Source organism: Somniosus microcephalus, chromosome 6 (genome assembly GCF_052327205.1).
Source record: "Somniosus microcephalus isolate GS21.2 chromosome 6, FLI_Smic_1.0, whole genome shotgun sequence".
NCBI classification, from domain to species: domain Eukaryota; kingdom Metazoa; phylum Chordata; class Chondrichthyes; order Squaliformes; family Somniosidae; genus Somniosus; species Somniosus microcephalus.
In genome coordinates this window covers 37,218,518-37,241,611 of record NC_140992.1, presented here as the reverse complement: position 1 = coordinate 37,241,611, position 23,094 = coordinate 37,218,518, and the positions used below count along the sequence as shown (strand labels likewise).

At 44.1% G+C, this 23,094-nt stretch overlaps 2 protein-coding genes across 5 annotated transcripts in view; one reads left to right on the top strand and one right to left on the bottom strand.

Annotated features, from left to right (window-relative positions):
* Window positions 1–11,429, top strand: part of sphkap (SPHK1 interactor, AKAP domain containing) — a 230,381-nt gene extending 218,952 nt beyond the window's left edge. For 2 of the 3 annotated variants that reach the window (XM_085990044.1, XM_085990043.1), the window contains one exon: window positions 9,239–9,721. In XM_085990044.1, coding sequence (XP_085846170.1) covers window positions 9,239–9,394 — 156 coding nt within the window. In that variant the 3' untranslated portion in view covers window positions 9,395–9,721. The other variant, XM_085990042.1, reaches the window with a different exon arrangement.
* A 1,421-nt stretch (window positions 11,430–12,850) lies between these two features.
* The window catches only part of daw1 (dynein assembly factor with WDR repeat domains 1), a 47,371-nt gene continuing 37,127 nt past the window's right edge, over window positions 12,851–23,094 (bottom strand). For both annotated transcript variants that reach the window (XM_085990045.1, XM_085990046.1), the window contains exons 10-13: window positions 22,599–22,713; window positions 17,596–17,672; window positions 14,107–14,269; window positions 12,851–13,427 (exon numbers count right to left, since the gene is read on the bottom strand). In XM_085990045.1, coding sequence (XP_085846171.1) covers window positions 13,393–13,427; window positions 14,107–14,269; window positions 17,596–17,672; window positions 22,599–22,713 — 390 coding nt within the window. In that variant the 3' untranslated portion in view covers window positions 12,851–13,392. The remainder of the gene's footprint in view (window positions 13,428–14,106; window positions 14,270–17,595; window positions 17,673–22,598; window positions 22,714–23,094) is intronic.

Below are 23,094 nucleotides of genomic sequence, written 5' to 3'. Positions count from 1 at the left end.
ATTCAACAGGGGATGAGGTGCTGGGCTGCTCTCTCAGTTGCCTTCAGACTCATTTAGGTTTCCCATCACTTCTTACTTCCCTTCCTCTCCAGCCTTAGCAAAGGCTGGTAATGGGTGATAAGCCTTTAGAGCTTTTAGAAAGGCTTTCAGAATTTCTGTCACCGTATTGTGACTCTTCCCATTAAAATGCACTTATTTACAATTTTCTACTCCCTCCACTATTGCGCTCCCTGCAACCATCCAGATCTGCACCTGGAAGCTATTCAAATCAGCTAACCTAAATAAAGAAGCTGTGAATGGCACACTTCCATCTGAGTCTATTTAAAACCTGCCAGTAGCCAAGGACAGAACATTGGACTCAATTATGAATCCATCTGTGATTCTGTGAAAGGTCTCCACCAGCATATGGGAGCTTTCCCTATGTATCCATTATTCATATGCAAGATCAGGAAATTGTAGCCCAAACCTTACAACAGTTGTAGTTAGATAATGAAGTATATTAAGAAAAAGTTAATTAAATATTTAAGAAGCTCTAGCAGCCGTTAGTAATTTCTTACAGTTCACATTATCTGTATTATCTAGATTATCTATAGAGATGGAAGGGACATTTTTCTGATTTTGCACTGCCGGCAGGGAGCTTTGCTTGCCAATGATGCATATCAGGAAGTTGGTGCACTGCTCTGAAAATAGGCCCTGTAGTTTTTGGGCAGAAAGTCAAATGTGACCTCCCACCCACATTTCTCATACAACGAATTCCTGAACTGTAAATTATCACAGAATTAGTGTAATTATACAATGCTGGAGAAATGACTGTTACCACGCTGCTAAAGATCAAAAGGTACACTAAAGAAATCTTCCACAAAGCACAGATTGTATGTTGAAGTAAAAGAAGCACTACAGATCAAATAAAAAATCACAGGGTCTATTTTCATTTTAAAAGAGCCTTCAACAATGACAAAAATCCCTGGACTGTGACATGATATTAGATGTACTCTGAAAAAGACTTGTCCACATACTGGAAAGCATTTTACTGTGACAATATCTCTTCAGAGTTATGCTGAAAATGATTATGGTCAGGTAAGACCTAGACATCCTTTACCTGGTTTATGGTAATTTACCTTCCTTTACCTGGCTTACGGTAATTTACCTGGTCAGGCAGCCTGTTTGCAACTGCACTGTGACCAATTCCAATCAGCGGTTTCGAATCGCTAAACCACCCCTTCCAGTTCTAACTGGAGGAACTTATAATTAATGATATATTAAAATGGGCAAATGGTCTGGATGCAAGAAAGTCAAATTTTATTAAAACTAAGAAACGACACCACACGATCAAAGTAATCACGGTAAAATTGCTTAAATAGGGGAGGAAAAACGGACACAACGAGGGAAATCGACTAAAATACAATTCTAACGAAATCCCCACTTTACTCCCACCCCTAAGCCTATCCTAAGTTGCCTTGTGGAAGGCCAGAAAAATATATGCTCACCACTGCAATGCCAGCTCCGTGTCCCACAAGATCTTCACTGTCCTGAAGTAAAGAAACACCCCAGTGTTTTAAAAGCAAACTGCTGGTGTTTTACTTCTTCAGACAGACTCCACGCTGTAGAGGGCACACGGAGGCAAGCCAGAGAGAGAGAGATGCCCCTGAGAAGCTATCTCTTATATCCCAATTTTGGGGCCGAAATGTTCCCGCCCAGATCCGGAAGTTTCTGGGCTAAAACAAAAGGGATCCAACTGTCCCCATTGTCCAGTAATGGGTGATTCAAACCCATTCAATTTTTAACTGTTCCTTTTCTCAGTTTAAGTGCCTCTTTTCAAATGTCTGTGCTGAGCCTTCGAACCATCTCCATTCACCCTGATGGGTTTTGAATGGAGTTGTATTACTATGTAAACAGAAACCCATTATCTTGTGGTCACTGAAACCGCAGTCAAGTGGTTTAATCCCTTGTGCAAACATCCTTGTAGCAGTTTCTGTAAACAAATCGATTGTCTCTGCAGGGAGGGAACTTCCCTTTGATTGACAGATTTGACTGCCATCTTTGATCCTCCCCCTTTTCACAGACATACACGAGCTGCTTCCAAGTCCTTTGTCCTTGGCCATGCTTTCTGATGGCCATTTTTTATCCCTGGGCAATTTAAACCGTTCAAAACTCAAGAGTACATCCTTTAATAAAATGTACAATCTTAACGTGTGCGATTTTCATAAAGTTCTTTGAATCCAGTGTCCAAGTGCTGCCCAGCCCATGAGCTTTTAATGCAGCCTTTTCCTGCAGTTCTGGGTATGTTTTAAAACATTGTCCAACCCAGAGACAATTTAAATCACACAAGTCTTCGTCCACGATGTGGATTAATATTTCCCGATCTTCGGGGGCTGAGGGGATTTTGCGAACCCCTACATTCCACCCTTGGATACTTCCAACTTGCTTGTAGTATCCTCTTGAAGAAGTGAGCAAAATTTTCTGACCCCCGACCAACAACCATCCCCTGTATTTACCTATAGCTACCTATCACTGATTCCCCGACCCGTCTATTCCCCTCAAATCCGAGAAAAACCGTGGTACAGTAGACATCTACAGATACATCAATTAGAAAATGTTACAATAGGGGGATTCATACCCCTGCACCACTTGTTACATTATAACATATTACAAAATGTTGCCATCTTGGTTATACAATGTAATCAAAATGATTCCAAGCACGGAGAGGGTCCTACGCCTCTGCACCACTTGGAACTGTAAAACAAAATACAAAAATCTTCATTAAACATTTGAAACAAAGTGCTGAAACATTTGAAACAAAATGCTGAAATAAACCCCGACCATCACATGCCAATTATGGGTCGCGAAATTCGAGTGGGTATTGCTCCTCCCACCCGGGCAGTAAATGTTCCTTCCACCCCCCCCCCAACTTTTAATGGTCTTAAACATTTAAAACATACAGAATGGATTTTACAGAACAGTCTGATCCGCCAGCCCCGAGCCGTTCCCTTGTCCCTTTGTGGAGGCGAGGCACCCCTCATGTTTCACTGACCGAGACCGGGGAGTATGGGATCGCGACTCCCAGCCCCTCCCCCTCCCATCTGCCCTCGACTGGCTGGAGAAAATGATGGGTGCCTGTGTGGCAGCTCTCACTGGCCCCACACTCAAACTTGGATCCCAGATCCGGCCACCCACTCATCCTTCCCAGCCACACTTACACTCCAACTTTGCCCGTGGGCCCCGGGTGAGTTCCTCCCTTCCCCGAACGCACCCACATAACTCTTGGGTCTCCCCCTCCCCTTTACAATCTTTCCCGGGCCATCACCACCCACTCCCGGGGAACGCGTCCCTATCTGACAAGGCGCCCACGCTTCCCCACCATGACTCCTCAATAGCGAGGTCTCCTGCAAGTGAAATTCGGTCAGGATAGTGCTGGGTTGGGGCTGGGGCCATCTCTTCCACGTAGGATGAGTAGGCAAGTTCCTCCGGACCCTGTCCGGTTTCTCCCGAAGGTCACTGCGGGGTCTCCTCCTGGATTTGTCCAGTGGCGAGGTGATCCCCAACATTCTGTATAACCATATCTTCATTCGATGCCCAGCTTCGGCTGGGCGAACAGGGCTGCTCCTTTGTCCACTCTCCTGCAAAAGAACTTAAAAGGACTTGCAGCCAGGTCTCTCGCTGACCTGCTGCCTTAGGTGGAGACATGGTCGGGTCCCTCGATCTCGGACCAAAATACAAGCATTTGGCACTCTTATAAACTTAAACTTTAAACTTAAACTCAAAACTACTAGTTACATTCTAAACTTAAAATTTTAAACACCTTAAAAGCAAGCTATAAACATTGGTAACTTAACACAAAGCTATAATACAAATGCCGCCCGTCTCCGGACGGCCAGGCTAATCTCTGGTGTCACTGTCGCCGATTACTGCTGCCTGCAGTGAAGCTGGACTGCCTCCTGCTTCTGGTCCCTGGCAGCTTATGGCTGCTAGTTGGGGACCTCTGTGATCTGTTTCCTCCCGGGCTTGGGAGATTGCTCTTTGTGGCAGATACCCTGGTGACCATCTTATCTTGGGCTTGCGGACCCGCTGAGACCTTCTGAGGGGTGTCTCTGTGGGGGAAACTTTGGCTGACGGACCCTGAGCCTGGGTCACAGCCCTAGCTGGCTGGGAACCTTCTCCCCCTGATGCAAACAGCCCGCACTGTTTAATATACCTGGCAGCCTGCCGGTACTCCGGGTTTGTCTCCTTTTCCCTACCCACTCCTGTACTGGGGGCAGGTATCCCCTCACCACCCGCTGCTGGTGGCTGAAAATCTTCCTCTCCAGGTCCAAAACCTGGCCCTAGCTCCTTCCATATGTCCCCTGCAAGAGGAATTGCTATCCCTTCCTCCCCAGAGTCCCACACCATAGGGGGAACCACTCTAGAAGCGGGCTGGGAAGCTTGTCCCTTTAAACAGGTGACTGCGCCTGCGCGAACCTTCTCTCCGGAGTCCCACGGCAGAGGCTGTGAAACCTCTGTATTGAAACAGGTGACTGCCTGCGCGGGAAAATTGAGGAGGAGCCGCTGGGGTCACAGGCTGGGGAACTGCACCTGCGCGAACCCAGTGTTGGGAAACCTCTCCCCTCAGGCGCGCGACTGCGCCTGCGCAGGCAGCCTCTTCAAAGGGCGGCTCCTCCCTAGAGCCCCCCAAGCAATTTTCTGTGAATGAACTCGCAGCAGCCTGCAGATTTCTACTCTCAGGTTGCTGTTTCTCTGTTTCTGAACTAGATAACTGGTTCAAATTTAAACTTTGGCTAAAACTTAGGTCCCATTGGGGCGGGGAAGTGTCCCCATTGGTGGGCCGGACAACTTTTCCCTTGAAACAAGCCACAGTGCCTGTCTTTGCAGCCTGTGAACTTGAACTTGTATGGTCAGATTTATACAATTTACATTGGTTGGCGTGGAACCACTTTGTGCACCGGGGTAGTTTTACTGCATAGACCATGGGGCTGGCCCTATCAACTATACTATAGGGTCCCATGTAGAGTGGCTCTAAACTTCCCACCCGGGCATAGTTTTTTACCATCACTAGGTCTCCTATCTCCCACTGGTGGCTCTTGCTAGGCTCGAGCAGCAGCCGGTTATTCCGATGCTGCTTCCCCATGTTGTCTGCTTTTCCCTGTGTCCCATCCCTGCCTGTAATCGCTGCCACTGGCCCAGACTCATATGGGCCCCAGAAAGTGCCTGCACGTGCACCCTCCTTGGCCAGCATATCGGCCAGTCATTGTGGGGAGGCAGAGGTGGGTGAGGGGGCTGCAGCACCACTGATGGCTGCTACCTTTCCCTGATTGGCCCCGAGGAAAGATTTTATCGACTCCATGACGGACTCGACTGTATCGGGAGGAGTTTCTGTCTCTGCCTTCTGAGTTGGGGCTGCGGGGATCCTGGCTTTATCGTCTCTCCCAGGCTTTTTACAATCCCTGCGCCAGTGGCCATCCTCCCCGCACCTGTAACAAGTGACCTTGTTCTGGGAGGGACAGCTCCCCTCCTGGCACCACTCTTTCTTGTATTGAGCCCCAGGTTTAACCTCGTGGACCTTACCCTTTTGCTGGGGGGTCCCACTATTCCTACCATTCCTATATGCTACCGTGAGCTGCCGGATTACAGTCTCTTCGGTTGCCAGGGGGTCTCGGTGGTCAAACCAAGTATCAGCCTTTGCTTTTATCTGGGGCAGGCAATTGGACACCAGGCAACGAAGCCATTGGGTCTGCTGCTGCTGGTTCAGGTGTGCCCTGTTTTGTCCCCCTGTACACGCACTGTTGTAGACTGACCACAGCCTGTCTGCAAATGCCTGTGGGGTCTCCCCTTCCTTCTGCAGTGTTTTCCCTATGCGATCGAACGGACTGCCGTCGTTCGCACCCATGGCTTCCAGTATTTCCTCCTTTAGGTCCTCAAAACCCTTCTGCCCTCTCTTAGCCTCATCTGAAAGGGTCTGATAGAGCTTACTATCTACAGAGAAAAGCAACATTTTGGCTTTCTCTTCATCATCACAGTCGTTAACACAGGCTGCCTGTTCTATCCCTTGGAAGTGCACTGAGAGGTCTCCCTTTTCGGAGAGCAGGGGAATATGTTTCACCAGGCCTCTGAGCTGTTGGGTATCATAGGGTACCAGATAGGTATGCTGAACAGCCCCTGGGTCATTATCGTTCACGGGCGGACCGTACCTCCGTTGTCGGAGGGGGTACACTGGTCCTGGTCCCCGTCTGCCTAGTGGGACCTGCTGGCGTTCTCCTACCACCCCATTGTCCACCCCTACTTGCTGCCAGAGCTCCTCAAAACTCGGAGCTGTGGGCTGCAGTCTTGGGATCTCTAATTCCCTAGCCAGCTCTGTTCTGCGTGCTGCCTGTGGGGCGGTTTGATTTGGGCTGCTGGTACTGTCCAACGGACTTCCCTTCAGACTTATGAGACATACCATCCCTTTAGTCCTTCTTAACACCATACCCAGACTCTCCATCTTTCTGTTACATGGGGTATGATCTGCTCCACTAAACCTTTGGTCGCAGGCCAGCTTACAAGCTGCCTTTACCTCCCTAACCATTTCCTCCTGCTCTGTTACTTCTGAGGTGAGGCGGGCATTCTCTTCCCGCAGTCTCATCTCATTACTCTTTGCTTCTGTAATTTGGCACTTTAAGAACTCTATCTTGTGCCTCGCGTGGCTTTTGCCCTTGCTAGCTTCTTGGGTGAGGTGTGCGGTTTCCTCCTGTAGCCTCATCTCACTGTCCCTAGCCTCTGTGACTTCCTGCACAAGGCGCTCTATCTCTGCCTGGCATTTCGTGACCTCTAGTGTGAGGCGTGCATTTTCTTCCCGCACCCTCATCCCACTATCTCTGGCCTCATTCACCTCTCTTATGAGGCGTTCTACCTCCGCCTGGCATTTTTCAAACTCTGACTCCCGATTCTTGGCCTCGGTAACCTCCCGCACCCTCATCTCACCCTTCTTAACCCAGCCACCTATACCATAATAGGTCAGCTTACATGCTGCCGTTAACTTCTGCAGGGCTGCCCACAGACTTGAAAGCAAGAAAAGCAAGAGCTGAAGCTTTCTCCAGAACCAGACCATCTATCATATCAAAAACTGCCTCCAGTCCTGCCGCAGTCGCCAATTTGTAGGGGGCATCTTTTACCTGGTTTATGGTAATTTACCTTCCTTAACCTGGTTCACGGTAATTTACCTGGTCAGGCAGCCTTTTTGCCACTGCACTGTGACCAATTCCAATCAGCGGTTTCAAATCGCTAAACCACTCCTTCCAGTTCTGACTGGAGGAACTTATATTTAATGATATATTAAAACGGACAAATGGTCTGGATGCAAGAAAGTCAAATTTTATTAAAACTAAGAAACTACACCACACGATCAAAGTAATCATGGTAAAATTGCTTAAATAGGGGAGGAAAAACGGACACGAGGGAAATCGACTAAAAAAGAATTCTAACGAAATCCCCACTTTACTCCCACCCCTAAGCCTATCCTAAGTCGCCTTGTGGAAGGCCAGAAAAATATATGCTCACCACCGCAATGCCAGCTCCGTGTCCCACGAGATCTTCACTGCCCTGAAGTAAAGAAACACCCCAGTGTTTTAAAAGCAAACTGCTGGTGTTTTACTTCTTCAGACAGACTCCACGCTGTAGAGGGCACACAGAGGCAAGCCAGAGAGAGAGAGATGCCCCTGAGAAGCTATCTCTTATACCCCAATTTTGGGGCCGAAATGTTCCCGCCCAGATCCGGAGGTTTCTGGGCTAAAACAAAAGGGATCCAACTGTCCCCATTGTCCAGTAATGGGTGATTCAAACCCATTCAATTTTTAACCGTTCCTTTTCTCAGTTTAAGTGCCTCTTTTCAAATGTCTGTGCTGAGCCTTCGAACCATCTCCATTCACCCTGATGGGTTTTGAATGGAGTTGTATTACTATGTAAACAGAAACCCATTATCTTGCGGTCACTGAAACTGCAGTCAAGTGGTTTAATCCCTTGTGCAAACATCCTTGTAACAGTTTCTGTAAACAAATCGATTGTCTCTGCAGGGAGGGAACTGCCCTTTGATTGACAGATTTGACTGCCATCTTTGATCCTCCCCCTTTTCACAGACCTACACGAGCTGCTTCCAAGTCCTTTGTCCTTGGCTATGCTTTCTGACGGCCATTTTTTATCCCTGGGCAATTTAAACCGTTCAAAACTCAAGAGTACATCCTTTAATAAAATGTACAATCTTAAAGTGTGCGATTTTCATAAAGTTCTTTGATTCCAGTGTCCAAGCACTGCCCAGCCCATGAGCTTTTAACGCAGCCTTTTCCTGCGGTTCTGGGTATGTTTTAAAACATTGTCCAACCCAGAGACAATTAAATCACACAAATCTTTGTCCACGATGTGGATTAATATTTCCCGATCTTCAGGGGCTGAGGGGATTTTGCGAACCCCTACAGTCAATATCTCTTCAGAGTTATGCTGAAAATGATTATGGTCAGGGAAGACCTAGACTTAGGAGCCATGGTATCAAGGACTATAACTAAGAAAGAAACAATTTGTTTTTATATAGAGTCTTTCACATCCTCAGGATGTTCTAATACATTTCTGTGAATTACTTTTGTTATGTAGGCAAATGTGGCAGCCACTTTGTACACAGTGAATGAGATGAATGATTGATTAATCAGATTTTTGTCGAGGAAGGTAGGTTCAGACACTAGGAGAACTCCCCATTCTTCTTCAACTAGTGCTACGGAATCTTTTACACCCACCTGAATAGGTAGATGGGGCCTTACATTAACATCTCATCCAAAAGGCAGCGCCTTCGAAATTGCAGCAGTCCCTCACTACAGCACTTAAATGTCAACCTAGATTATGTGCTCAAGTCCTGGAGTGGATTTTGAGCTTACAACTTTCTGACTCAGAGACAAGATTATGACCAACTAATACAAAAGCAAAATACTGTGGATGCTGGAAATCTAAAAATGACCAACTCACCCAATCTGACAACTAGAATGCTAAATACGATTAATTCCCCAATATTTTTTCTTTGTAGGGCCTAAAAGGTTTCTGTGCAACACAATAGGAAAATCACATAGTTCATCCCACTTGTCTAACTTTTTTCTTTGATCCATTGTTTCAACTAAACTTCATGAATTCTGGTTAGTACTAGACGTTAATGGTTTTGTTTTTATATGTATTTGCATAAGAACCATGCAGTGAGACTTACCCTCAAATTTTCCTTCCCTCCTTGGGTAAGGTGCCTCACCTTTGCTCTACTCCTCTCCTTCATGACGACAAAGAAGGAGGCATCAGAGTCACTCTTGTGCACCACACATTGGTTCACAGAGCAACATTGACACAGGCCTGTATATCTGTTTTGTTCGGGAATGCAGTAATGTTAGAGATCTTTTAAAATCAGTTTTGGTTTCTGGTAGGGTTTCGGTGGAAGTTTCACTAAATCAGCACAAAAGATCGAGGAAATCTGGAAGTAGCCTGAAAACGGGCATGAATGACTCACACCCAAATTTTGTTGCTTTTTTAATGATATAAATGAGCATAACTTTGTACTTGCACATGTAAATTCCAAGGAAATTCCACACCATTATCTGCTTTGATCTTATTGCTGTTTGTGGGCCTTTGCTGTGTGTAAATTGTGCAGAAAGACAGTTTTCTTTCTCTTTGCAGTACGATGTGTCAAGGCAAAGCACTCTGTTGTGCACTAACCAATTTCTTTGTTTGGATTCAGTTTTTAGATGTTGTCTGCTCTGCTCACCAGAAAGCCTGGACGCTCAAAGATCTGTTTCTTGCAATCCTGCAGTACTGTAAATTAGAAGAGGAGGGAGAAAGGCTTCCAACAAGCAGTCTGTTTGACTGGCTCCTTGAATTTGGCTAAAGATTAATTTGCAATTTTGACTATGTAGGTAAAAAGGCATAATAGTCAATTTGAGACCGTTTGACATTTGGAGTTGGGTTTGTATGACTATTTTAAAGCCAGCTTGTGTTCTGCTTGAAGTGACTAATCATACATCATGTACACATGGGCAAACCAAGTGGTACTGTACACAACATGTGAAAGCTAGCAATTGTATGTATGTTAAACAGGAGCAATTTGCTATTTTTACCCAAGACATAGTGTTTCTGCTGTGTGCTATTTGCAGAGTTGACGTAGCTATCTATGATTATATGTGGTTCATCACCAAAGCAGCTCTACTATTATAGTGGGCATACAATGGACTCATTTTGCAGTGTACATGTTTAAGAGCCAACACAGATGTAAACGAGCTACACAGTACAAAGCTGGATAAGTTACCTTTTACTTGATGTGTACTGTACATGTGAAGAAGTTGACACTGACATACACAAGCCATATATCAGGCAGCAACAAACTGTCAGCTTTTAACAAGTGTGTACTGTACATGTACATTTGTGTGGCATGTATTTAGAGCAGATTTGGAAAAAATATTTTTGCAATCATCTTAATAAAACTGTATAATGTATGTACAGTGAGCATGTATGTCTATACAACCAACCTTTAAGTTAGTGTATAGATCCAGGCAACCACAACTGCAACAATGATTTTAATGTACTGATACCGCTTACTCTGTTGAAATAGTCATACATTCTAATGTTTGACTTAATATTGTAACACCGAAAAATGCTGCCTATCCAAACCAAAACCTTTGCCAAATGCTGCCACTCACAGATATAACTCTGCTATGAGTTCCAGCCAGCTCACATTACAGGGGCCGTATTGTCTGGCAACACAAACAAATAAATGAGAATCATTCCAGTTGGAAACTGCACACTGATTAATACATTGGTATTCTAGAGGTCTGTCCTTACTTTTGGAAAGAAAAGTCAGTCACATATTTAAAACTGTCCGATATGATAATTGAAAGGAAAGTAACACCAGGTTTTGTCAGTGACAGAGTTGGGGGATAAATAGAAGATTTGCTCTGTGCAGTTTCCATTTGGCCCGATTATTTGTTTATTTTCAAAACAATACTGTTCCTTTAAAATATCAGTATCAAAGCACAAATCTAGGAGATCAGAGGGAAGTTTGGGACAAGCCACAACTAAGGCTAAAATCTATAGTAGTTCATTAACAAATACTCGGGGTCAGAGAATTTGGATTTTGTACGAGAAATAAGAGTTCATTTGTAATACTTCATACTCCAGTTACTTTGCTAGATTTAGTCATTAAATTTTTCTTACAATTTATTTACAGTACCATATCAAAACAGTGAAACAGAATAGAAAATGTGCATCTCAAAATCCCACTGAAGTCTTGTTTAGGATTTAGTGCTTTACCATGTAAAATAGTGCGACAATACTTTCTGGATTACTACAAGAACCTCGCATGACATACATCCATATTCTTCATGTTATTCCATAAAACTGGACTCATTCTGGATGTAACTTACAATAAATATTGAGCAAAAGTGTCAGGACTGGTTTTGTTCCTCTTAATTCTAGAATCCTTCCTCCTCTCCTTCTCCCGCGCCCCCCTCCCCCACGTCTTTGTGTTGCAAACACTCACCTTATTGTTAACTTTATTAGAGGAAGGCAGACCTTTACTAACTAGTGTTTTGAACAGTCTGCCTCACAAAGAATAAAATTATTATTTTACCTTTATATTAAAATTCTGGTAACGCTCATGTACATTGAGTTTAGCATCAACACCAAGGCCGTCAAGTGTTAAGTCCATCCACCTGTTACAAGGCAAGTCAATGGCTGGGCTGGGGCCAGAGTCAGAAAATCCCTAAAGTCAGGAGTTCCCCATCCTGTTCCACAATAACCACTCTGTAAATTTCCAGCAGAAATGACAATTGCGCCTGTCTCCCTCATCCTAATGAGGTGCCCTTCTACTGACCCTGTAAACCTGGGCAGGATCAGTGCTGGATTCTTTGGCCCTTAGTGGCCCTGACCATTCTTTGAATGTCCTTCTGGTTTTGTGTTTGTGTGTGTGTGTGTATATAAAAGAAAGAAGTGAATTAGTGTGTGTGATAGAGAAGAAAAGTTAGAATACTAATATAAACATTGCAGATACTTGTTTGCACACTTGATTAGTACCAGTAACCATTGCAAGTGGGCAATTAATTTTTTGGTGGAACCTAGCCTGAAAAAATAGGGGGACACTGACATTAATCAGGAGGCTCAAGTCACTCTTTTGCTTACTGATCCAGATCAGATCAGACACACTTCAGTTAAGGAAAGCACATGAAGTGACTGCTTTTTATTTTCTCTGTGTAGAGTTAATGACTCCTATTGTGTTGTAGAAAAGCATTGCAAATAGTAAAGTATACCGACAACTTCTTCGCAAATGACAAATAAATGTATCTCCCTCCAACGTTCCTTCCCCTGCACAGGCATGACTCATTTGCCCATCATAAAAAGCACACAAGAAAAAAAACTATATGCATTTCTAATTGCTGAAAATTTAATGTGCAACACCAAAAAAGTCAAAGTTTAGTTGTTGACTACGTGGTGCATCCTGCATGTGTGAGGGACCGAGAAAATTCATTTTCAACTTGAGCACATTACCTGGTTCTTCTTTATTTGCAGAACATGAGAGGGCTGATGTTACAAATGCACACTCTCAGCAGGGACCCTCGGTTAGTGGCCATGCATATTAGGAAATCGCAAATGACTTCCTTGTGATTTTCCACTCCTTCATTTTAATGCATGGAAAATCATGTGGAAAATACTGCCATTTCTTAATTTGCACTGCTGGCAAGCAAGGTCCCCTGCTGGAGCACGTATTCGTAAAAATTGAACCTCTGTGGTAACTGCTTTCTAATTAGCTTTGGTTACCGTTGTGCATAGGATTAATGAAGACAGCAAGACACGTAAATGAAGAACTCCTGGAAACACAGATCAAACTTTTATTTTGTAAACAAATTGAAGAAGGTTAGCTTGTATAACAGAATACTTCAGTGTAATTGTGGTACTTTAAAAAAGCATTCGACTTAGATGCAACAACTCACGATGATCAAACACCATCAAATATAGCTTTTATAAATATTTGCAAACATCAGAACAGTTAAAACTTGGTAGTGTTGTATCATGAATCACATTAAAATTTAAAGTTGTTGTAACAAACCTCTTGTTAGAATGAATAAAATCTTGCTCTGGTCTTACGGAAGCTTTGTTGCAGTCAGAAGTGTAGCTCACACTTTATTTAAGATGATGCTCTGATGAGCTAAACTATCTTATTTGCCACTAGTTTGCAATAAAATGTTTCTGTACACAATGAAGATACTGCTTAGAATTCTTCACAAGTCCTTCTTTGAGACAACGAATGTCCGAAATAGTATAGTATCTCACTTCTAGAACAACATTATAGAATTATTATTCTAGAGGTTTATCGGTATGAATTTACTAAGTTAGCTTTAATAACTCCATCTTCATTCAGCGCCATATCCTGCAAGTGTTATCCTTGCTTCCTGTATTATAATAAAAAAAGTAAATTTCATTTTTCTTATTACAAATAAGCCATTGTTTTAGAATTAATAATGGACATCAAATGCACTCTTTTGCAAGTGATTTCTTTCTGAACCTGCAGTAATGACTTCACATACAAGTTTAACAGACTTGGGGTGGGCTTAGTGATACCTCAATGAAGAAGAACTAAAGTTACATCAAACAATGTACAATATTTTTTAAAATATACATCAGGGAGTGATTGAAGGATGTAATCTAATATAGGATAGAATGATTTGCTTGTCTGGACTGTCCCATCTAAAGGACTAGCCTTTCCAACATTAATCAAGTTCACTTTCAGGAGGGTCAGTAAAGACATGTACAGACTGAATGTTCCTGTACTGCTAATTAGGAAATAATTTTGTTGTGCTTTCTAGGGGTGCAGGAAGGGGAAGAAAAGAAAAAAAATCATAGAATCATACAGCACAGAAGGAGGTCATTCGGCCCACAGTGCCTGTGCTAGCACTTTGACAGAACTATGCCATTAGTCCCACTCCCCTGCTCTTTTCCCATAGCCCTGCAAGTTTTTCTTTCAAGTATATATCCATTGCCCTTTTGAAAGTTATTATTGAATCTGCTTCCACCACCCTGCCAGGCAGAAAAATATTTACATTATTATCCAAATCTCATTTCATGCAGTACCTGTGATGATGGCGTTTCCTTCATAGTTAAAAGCACATGAGAAAATTTCATCGGTATGACCTTCTAGCACCTGAATGCATTGGCCAGTGCGAGGATCCCAAAGCCTGGATGTCTTATCAGAGCTGCCTGTAAGAATACGACTGCCCTGAGGATTGAAACAAATCTGACAAAAGCATTGTAACATTAGAATAATACTGCATTAACATCACTAGAACTACTCATACTGCCTACTCAGACTCTACAGTAACAATGTTACTTTTCTAGTTAAAATGCAAACTTCGCCAGCACTAAATATGATTTTCAAAATCATGCCTCCTTTGCTCAGCCCATGATGATGCAATGTGGGTTGGTTGGAGCGGTTTTCGTTCCTTATAAAAGTGTTCTGTATATGCCGTGTGTTTAAAGTAACAGCCAATTTCTCTTCATCTCATCATACATCCATCTGGGAGGACCACCTGACAGTGCTGGGCGTTTCCCGTCAAGCAGCACTGCATTCCCTGTTTGGGGAAATCAAATTGACCAGGCATAATGGGGCCAATCTTTGACTTGCACCTGAACCTGACGCAATGTTGGCGGAGCGACAGCACCGCCCGCCCGATGCTGGTGTCAGGAAGACAAAAGCATTTCTTGTTCCGGCCTCATTCAACTGCTGCCGGCGAGCTGCAGGTGGAAAATAGGCACCTCACTGCAGCTTGCTGGTTGTGGGAGGGTGGGAAATTGGCTGGCTCCCACACTGAGCCGACCAGTAGTGAGGGACGGAAGTAATCTTGGTGGGGTCATTGAATGGGCCTGCACTCCTGCTCCTCCTGGCTCTGCTAATGTAGATTACAGGGGTAAGCCCAGAGTCATCATGAGTATACAAAAGAGAGGGTGTTTATAACAAATTCAATCTTTATCATACAACTGGAACAGAAAGAACTCCCCCATGACTTTCTTTCCCTTTAAAGGACATAAATGGTAATTTAGGGACCATCAAAAGGAGTTTAAACTAATGACAGTCAGTTACATGAGAAATGGGAGGGCAGATTTTCTTATTATTACACTTGGTCAGAAAGTGCACAGCACATATTTTTTTTTTTTTTTAATTGGGTTGGGAGGATCTCACATCCCCAGTAGAGCGCCATCTGATTCTTTTGTCCATTAAGTTTCCTCTGTGCACAAAGATGATCCTTTAAGCCCAAGTGCAACTAGAGGGAAATCTGCCCCATAAATTTTTGCCATGTCTCTGTCTAAAAATCCAAGGTCAACATTCGAGAACCGGAGAAGTTTTATAGCACAGTCGTGACATTCATACTGTTTTATCAGTGCTGGAATGAAGGTTTACATGGGATTTAAGGCTATTTCAATTCTTTCAAGGTCAGGCAGCTCTAAAGCTTCAGGCAATTGTACAGAAATATTCATTAAACAGCGTATGGGAAATAGTTATTTTGAGAATAATGGTGTTTAATGAAACGTACTTCATCATTACCCTTCCACATAATAAAAACATTTGCTTTAACTTCTTCACATGTGCCACTAACTTATCACACAGATACACACATCACTGCAAGAATGAAAAAATCCATTAAAATGCTAATCATACTGCAGCACCCTCCTGCAAGCACAGTTTTCATTTCTCTGCCACCTTATTTTATTACAGTTTTTTCCCACCATCATTAATTACATTCATTGCTGCTGGGTAGTAAATAATTTTGTTAATATCTCCAGGGTAATACTGCACGTGGTATTTATTTGTGTAGTGACAGTATTGCTGTTGCTGCTGCTGCTCTCAACAAGAGTCTGTTGAGATAAAATCAAAAATACAAAAGCAAAATACTGCAGATGCTGTAAATCTGAAATAAAAACAGAAAATGCTGGAAATACTCAGCAGGTCAGGCAGCATCTGTAGAGAAAGAAACAGAGTTAACGTTTCAGGTCGATGACCCTTCATCAGAACTCTGACAATGGGTCATCGACCTGAAACATGGGAGGTGATTTTATCAATGGGGACATGATGGAGGCGGGAAAGCTGCTTGTCGGGTTTTAGTCCCGCCTCCATTGACATCTGGCCAACCGATGCTATTTTCCCTTGATTGGCCTTGTTAAGCCCACCCAGTGGGCTTAGCCGGCCAATTAAGGGAAAGCCGGTGACAGATGATGTCAGCGAATGACATTTCATCTGTCAAGAGTTTTTGACAGATGAATTGTCATCGCTTGACAGCTCTGTGAAGCTGTCAAACACTGACAATCTGTCTTCTAAGTTGAGACCTTGGACACAGGCTCACTTAGAAAGCTTTCCTGAGCAGAAAGTAGAAGGCTGCTGCAGCGGCCATTCTGCTTTCTCTGCCGGTGAGATGAGGCAGCTCCGCAGCCGAAAGGGATGAAGCCTGGAGGAAGATGCAAAGGTAAGTAATCTTATTAAAACACTTTAGACTCACCTCACACACTTACCTCTCCACACTTGCACTCATCACTCACCTGCACACCGGACATTTCGGCCCCTCTGACTCCCGCAGACCCACAGCTCGCCTCGCTGACCCTGGCGAGGTTCAGAGCCATCAGGAAGCCCACATTTTAGGGCTCAAAATAGGAATTAGCAAAAAAACTGCCTGTTAACAGGCAGTTAATTGGCACTAATCCCCTTCCCGCCCCGAGGAGACGGGACCCGGCGCAGGTCGGGTACCCGCCTCCTGGGAAGATGGCATGGAGACGGGTTGGGGACCCGCTCCCAGATTCTGCCATTTCCCCGACAGACCCGTCTCCATACCCGCCTCCCCAGAGCTGGGAAAATCACCCCCGTTAACTCTGTTTCTCTCTCTACAGATGCTGCCTGGCCTGCTGAGTATTTCCAGCATTTTCTGTTTCTGTTGAGATAATATGGCAGAAGCTCAACTCACAGCAGCATGAAATTGGCATTTGACCTCTGCATTTTGTGTTGTTATCTGCCGCTCCCAAATTGTGCCAGACGCCATATTGCCTTGGCCAACTTTTAGTCAGCCAAGGTGCCCGCCTGAAACGGGCGTTAGGTTCATTTCACGCCGGTTGTAAGACCCCGAATGCGAAATTCAGATACAAATTGGTGGAACTTGTGCCTAGTTGTACCAGGTCGAGTGGCTTAACCTGCCATCCTTAAAATGGCCTGCTGGAGGCCTCTCAAAAATAGGCCCAGGAAATTTTCATATTTGTTTGTGGGCCCAAGAGAGGCAAGAGTGCTCCTCTGCGGCCCACAACTCTGCTCCGCTGTTGGTGCATTCGAGCCAGCCGCAAGACTAGATCTGCCTGCATAAGAGCCAGCCGATATTTAGCCCTCCCCAACAGACGAGTTGCAGTGGGGCACCCGTTTGGGGCACACAGCATTTATGAAGCCCAAAGCCAACTTTGACTCAACATGGACCAGTGCTCAGAGCAATTGCTCCGCTGAGTTTGTGCCCATTTTGGTCGCAAGTCGAATTACTCCCCTAAAGCTTACCTTTTATACAATCATTCTCTAGCAAGTTTTTTTAAACCTACCTTGGAGATTTCTCCTTCATGACCCTCTAGCTTCACCATACACTTGCGGCTAGCTGCGCTGTAAACTCTTGCAGTACCTTCAAGCAAACAGTGAACATATTCAGCATCGAGACTTCTCTGCACAAATGGCACAGATGTATCAAACAACTGCAATGCAGGTGTGAAATCTTCTGCAAATTATATCTTGATAAAAATTGAACAGTCAGTATCTACCAGGGCATGATTCCAAGTATTACCTATTCCCTGTCTTCAGTTGACCATTAGAAACCAGACAAAAATGTCATCAGAACCCAATTACCAACTTGTAATCACGCCTAAAGATCACTTAAATATTCTGTAAATGGCTGTCAGTGACAACTTCATTATCCCAGAAGGGGTTAAAATATACCTTGCATCATATGATAATTAAATCTGGCAAGCTACAGCCAACCTCTTTAACTGAAAATATTTAAATAATGATTTACTTTACTAACTGATTATTAAAATTTGAATAATTAAATCATTCTAACTGACTCGTTCAATTATTAAGTGATATAATTTCAGTGAAAATTAAAATTCTATCTAATGGTGGTTAGTGATGACTGGGCGGTCTACAATCACATAATGTATTCCAGATAGTGATGAAAAAGACATTCATATAAGTATCACATTGTACCATTTATGGCACAATACTGACATTCATTCACTCAAGTAAAAAGCCACCATTTCACTTATAACTTCAACACATACAAAACAACTCCTGAAACTCACCATGTTGGCCGGCAATATCCTTACTACTGATGTGATTTGGGTGTGTGATCGGCAGGAATTAGGCGGCCATCACTCCCACCCTGATCCTGCTTAAAACTTGCCAGTTGCAATTTTGTGGTCAGGCTGCACATTGCATTATTGTCTTGAGCAATAAGTTTATTTAGCACGTGTACAGCATGGAAACAATATTTATTTAGTCTGCCACCAAATCCCCAAATGCTTGGACAGTAGTGATGCCCAGCAATACTTTCACCCAAAGTTACAGGAAATTTGCATAGGTTGTTGAAAATTATAGTGACCTTTTTTGCCAACACTATGCAACACTTTTTCCTGGGTTATTTTTAATGCTATTTAAATGATATATCTTCTGTTTTTCCAGGATCATAGCACAAAGTAAAAGTTTCTGTTAAAAGACAAGATGGCAAGTTACTATTTCCAATATCAGAGAAACCGACTGCAAAGAAACTCAAGAGTTCAGCACAATAGGAAGAACTTTAAGAAGTGGGGACCTATAAATTATCTCTCAGAATATCAATGTTCATTATACCTCAAGGTGCACCTAGATATCTGACTATAAGCTACACAACCCCATTTTAATTGGCAGGATAGGATAAACAAACTTGCATTTATATAGCACCTTTCACGCCCCCAGGATGTCCCAAAGCACTTCACAGCCAATTACTTATTTTTGAAGTGTCATCATTATTGTTATGCAGGCAAACACAACAGCCAATTTCTATATAGCAATGTCCCACGAACAGCAATTAGTTTAGGAACCAGTTAATCTGATTTGTTGGTGTTGGTTGAGATATAAATATTGATCAGAACACCAGGAGAACCCCCCTACTCTCCAACCATGTCTGCAGCCTCTGGCATGCCTACCTAGCAAAGATCACCTGCAAATTCACTTGCAGCCAACCACGGGGACATCACTACCAGTGGCGGTCAAGGTCATCAGCCACGAATATTGACTAGGATGCCAGGCCTTTAAACAGTGCCATTAGATCTTTTACATCCACATGAACAGGTAGATGGGGTTCCAGTGTAATGCCTCATCCAAAAGACAGCACCACTGACAATGCAGCATTCCCTCTGCAGTGCACTCAAATGTCAGACTAAATTATGTACTCAAGTTGATAGTGAGGCTTGAACCCACAGTCTTTTGACTCAGAAACATAAGTGTTACTAACTAAGCCAAGCCACCATGCCATGTGGCATTCCCAGGCAGAAGATTCTTGCTCCTTTTCTTCAATGTGACGCACCTAGATGTTTCTGAGTCAGAAGATTGAGGGTTCAAGCCTCACTATCAACTTGAGCACATAATTTAGTCTGACATTTCAGTGCACTACTGAGGGAATGCTGCAGTGTCAGTGGTGCTGTCTTTTAAATGAGCGCTACCTCAAGCTCACCAACCGCAAATCTGGGTTTGTGTCATTGTGTTGATGCTTGCAAACATTAATGAGAGGTACCCAGAGAGTGTTGTCTTGTCCTGGGCTGCTGGCAGGCTACTAGTCCAACCCTACCATAGCACAAAAAGGGCAAATATTAAACAATCAGCTCCAAGATACACCTTCCCACAAAGTGTAAGATACTAACTGTGTGTTATATTTGTGTGACCTGTCTGTCTGACATAAAGTCTTGGATGAGTTGAAACTTCTTTCAGCAGAACATCAGGAAGACCAAAGACATCCTTTTCAGCATCTAGTAGAAACTCCAATTCATTGCCACTGATGACATTCACCCCTTTCTGGTGCACTATCCTCTTCCTTATCTGTTCCTAGGTCATGTGGTAGTGCACATAGTGTTGACTCTGGCTGCCACCTCCAGCCAGGTATATTGCACTGCTGTCCTCTGGGAAGGGTGTCCTGGAGAGCCAAACAGGGGAACCCTTCTTGCATACACCTCATACAGCAGTATCTCCACTTTATCAGCCATCAAACACAAAGGGGGGAATTTTTGCGGGGGGTCAGCGGGCGCGATCGGTGGTGGGTCGGGTGGGAAAAGAAAATTTTGACGCAGGGTCGGGACTCCGCTGTCAACCCACCACCACATGCCTTTACCAAATGTCGGGTCTGTCATCGCTGAGCAGACCTGACACGCAGCGGCGGGGGAGGCAATTCAGGTCATTATGACCTTGTTAACAGAGGATTAAGAACTATTTTCAGCTCACCTTCAGAGTTTACCAGATCGTCCACGGGGTCTACGCTGCTCAGGGATCATGTCAGGTAAGCAGGGCGGGAGTTGTATGACCATGGAATCATATCATTACTTGACAGCTGCAAATGTGCTATAAAAGCTCCCATCTCACAGCTGTTTACTTTCCAAGCTCAGAAACTGTTGCTTACTGCATTTGGAAGACAGATTGAGCTTTATGCAGGTTGCAAGTGTTTGGAGCAAACTTTCTATCCAGTGTCACCTCATTGGAACAACCTCTCTCACCACTGATCGCTTCAGTCATCTCAAGTTCATCTGCTATCTATTACATCAGAATGGATACGGTTTATACTCTCTCACCATGGTCCTCAGAATCCCACCACAATCAGCCCCAACACACGCAGCACCAGGCAACAATAAAACCAACCTTCTCCACAATCAACTGATGTTGCACAGGACAGAGGGCATCAGCACCCAACCACATTGCTTCCTGGGACGCCCGGGATGGCCTCACCATGGCCAGATTTACTTGACGCTGTACACCCTGGATGCCACATGATGCGCCGGTTGGCACCACCCCACACCAACACCATAAAGCATCCCTACAATGACCAATCCATTCTTTTCACACTCATCGGCATTGCTCGGGGTGGGGGGGGGGTACCGTTACGTCTCACCATTCACTGCAACTCACTAAGCCACTTCCAAAGGTTCACACAAATCTGTCCAAGAATGCAAAGTGTTGAAAATAAAGATTTCAACGTTTGACAGCACATTAATAGAAACTTCACATGAACATTGGCTAAAACACACAAGTGCCTACCCTAGTGTGCTGTTAGTTGGTATGATTGGACTAGGATGAGGGGGAGTGTGAGGGGTGGCTAGTGAGATGGGGAAGTGATAATGTAGATAGAGAGGGATGGGTGGAGGTGCAAGCCAAGTTGGTGAGAGTAAGGATGTGCAGGAGTAGGGTAGGGAAGGCAGAGTGATGGGGATTTGATGAGAGGCACAGCAGGATGAGGTTGAGTGTGGCTTTGCAGTAACATTTCGTGATCTACTGAGATCATTGAAAGGTTTGTGCCACTGCAGCCTGGTCCTCCTGACAACATCCCTGCTTGTGTCCTCCTGTGCAATGTGCAACCAGGCTGCGTTGATCTCCTGGGGAGGTCTCTTCCACCCATTGGAAGGGAAGAGAACCTCCCTGTGTGCTGTGACTCCCTCCATAAGCATATGGAGGGAATCATGGGAGAGCCTGGCTGCAGCCCTGCACCATTGTGCAGTGCTCGTCAGTGTTTGCAGCACCTCAATGCTGTAGAACACTGACGGCACAAATTTCAAAATTAATTTGCACATGGTCCCTTTAAGGAAACCAGCTGATAACACATCATCGAATGACGTCATCAGACCCGCTTCCTTCAATTGGCTGGCAAACGTGCTGGACGGACTTAACAAGCCCAAGCAGGGGAAAATCATTTTGGACAGCGGGCTGGAGCCAGCAGCGAGGCCAGAACTTGCCACCGACGTTGCCCGCCACGGACTCGCCGAGGTTGGTAAAATCCATCCCAAAGTTTCAGTGATGCACCACTATCACTTGCCCAGACACGCCATTTGTTGCTTCTACAATTATTTTGGCTGCTAATGGTATTTTCTAACACTTTTCTCCCCATACAATTTTGTAACATATTTAAAGCCTTTTTAAAAGCCACAACAACTTTCTGCCTGATATGAGGCTATTTACCTTTAAGTAGCACATGCCTTTAAATTTTAGCTGCTGCCCTTTACAATTAGGTGACACAATTCAACCTCCCTTTGGCATCGATCCCAATAAAGGTCAGGTGCTCACCTTAAATAGTTAATTAAGTCTAGCCCCATGAAAATCCCAGGGGAAGATCCAATGGGATGTTGGGGATTTATGTGGTCTCATATCAAATTTACCCCATCATCTTGCACATTATATCCTGTAAAATTCATTATGGGTTGTAACTGAGTGCATTTCATTGATATTGGGGCATTTCATATCTGCATATGAGCACCAGAACATAAGAGGCATAATGAATACACTTGTTCCTTTTTATGGACCCAATTGTTAATACACCTACCATCAGCTGATGCAGTTGCTATAAGCTGTCCTGTGTAATCAAAGCAAACATCCAGTACTTCATCTTCATGTCCAGACAATGTTGCCACACATTTTCCACTGACAGCATCCCAAAGCTGGAAAATATCAGTATTCATGAATCAAATTAATTCATCGTTAAAGAGTCTTTTAATGAAAGAAATGCAAAATGTCTTACTCTGCACCTCAACTGAAGGGGAAGGCAGTTAACCTGCCCGATGTCTTTGCCAGTGCACTAGGAGGTGCATAAGGAGGATTGGAATTGGGTGGGGTGGGAAATTACTGGCTAAGGTGCATCCAGGTGCAGAAAACCTGAGCAGAACAGGACTGTCACTTGTTCCGCTCAGGACAGCCCAATTCAGAAGAGGCGTCCTATAATAGGTGCTAAGCCCCTCATTAGCAGATGAAAGAGGCCTAACACATGTTTTGGTGGTCGCTCCGACCGTCTACAAAATGGGCCAACACAATTTTGGGTCGAA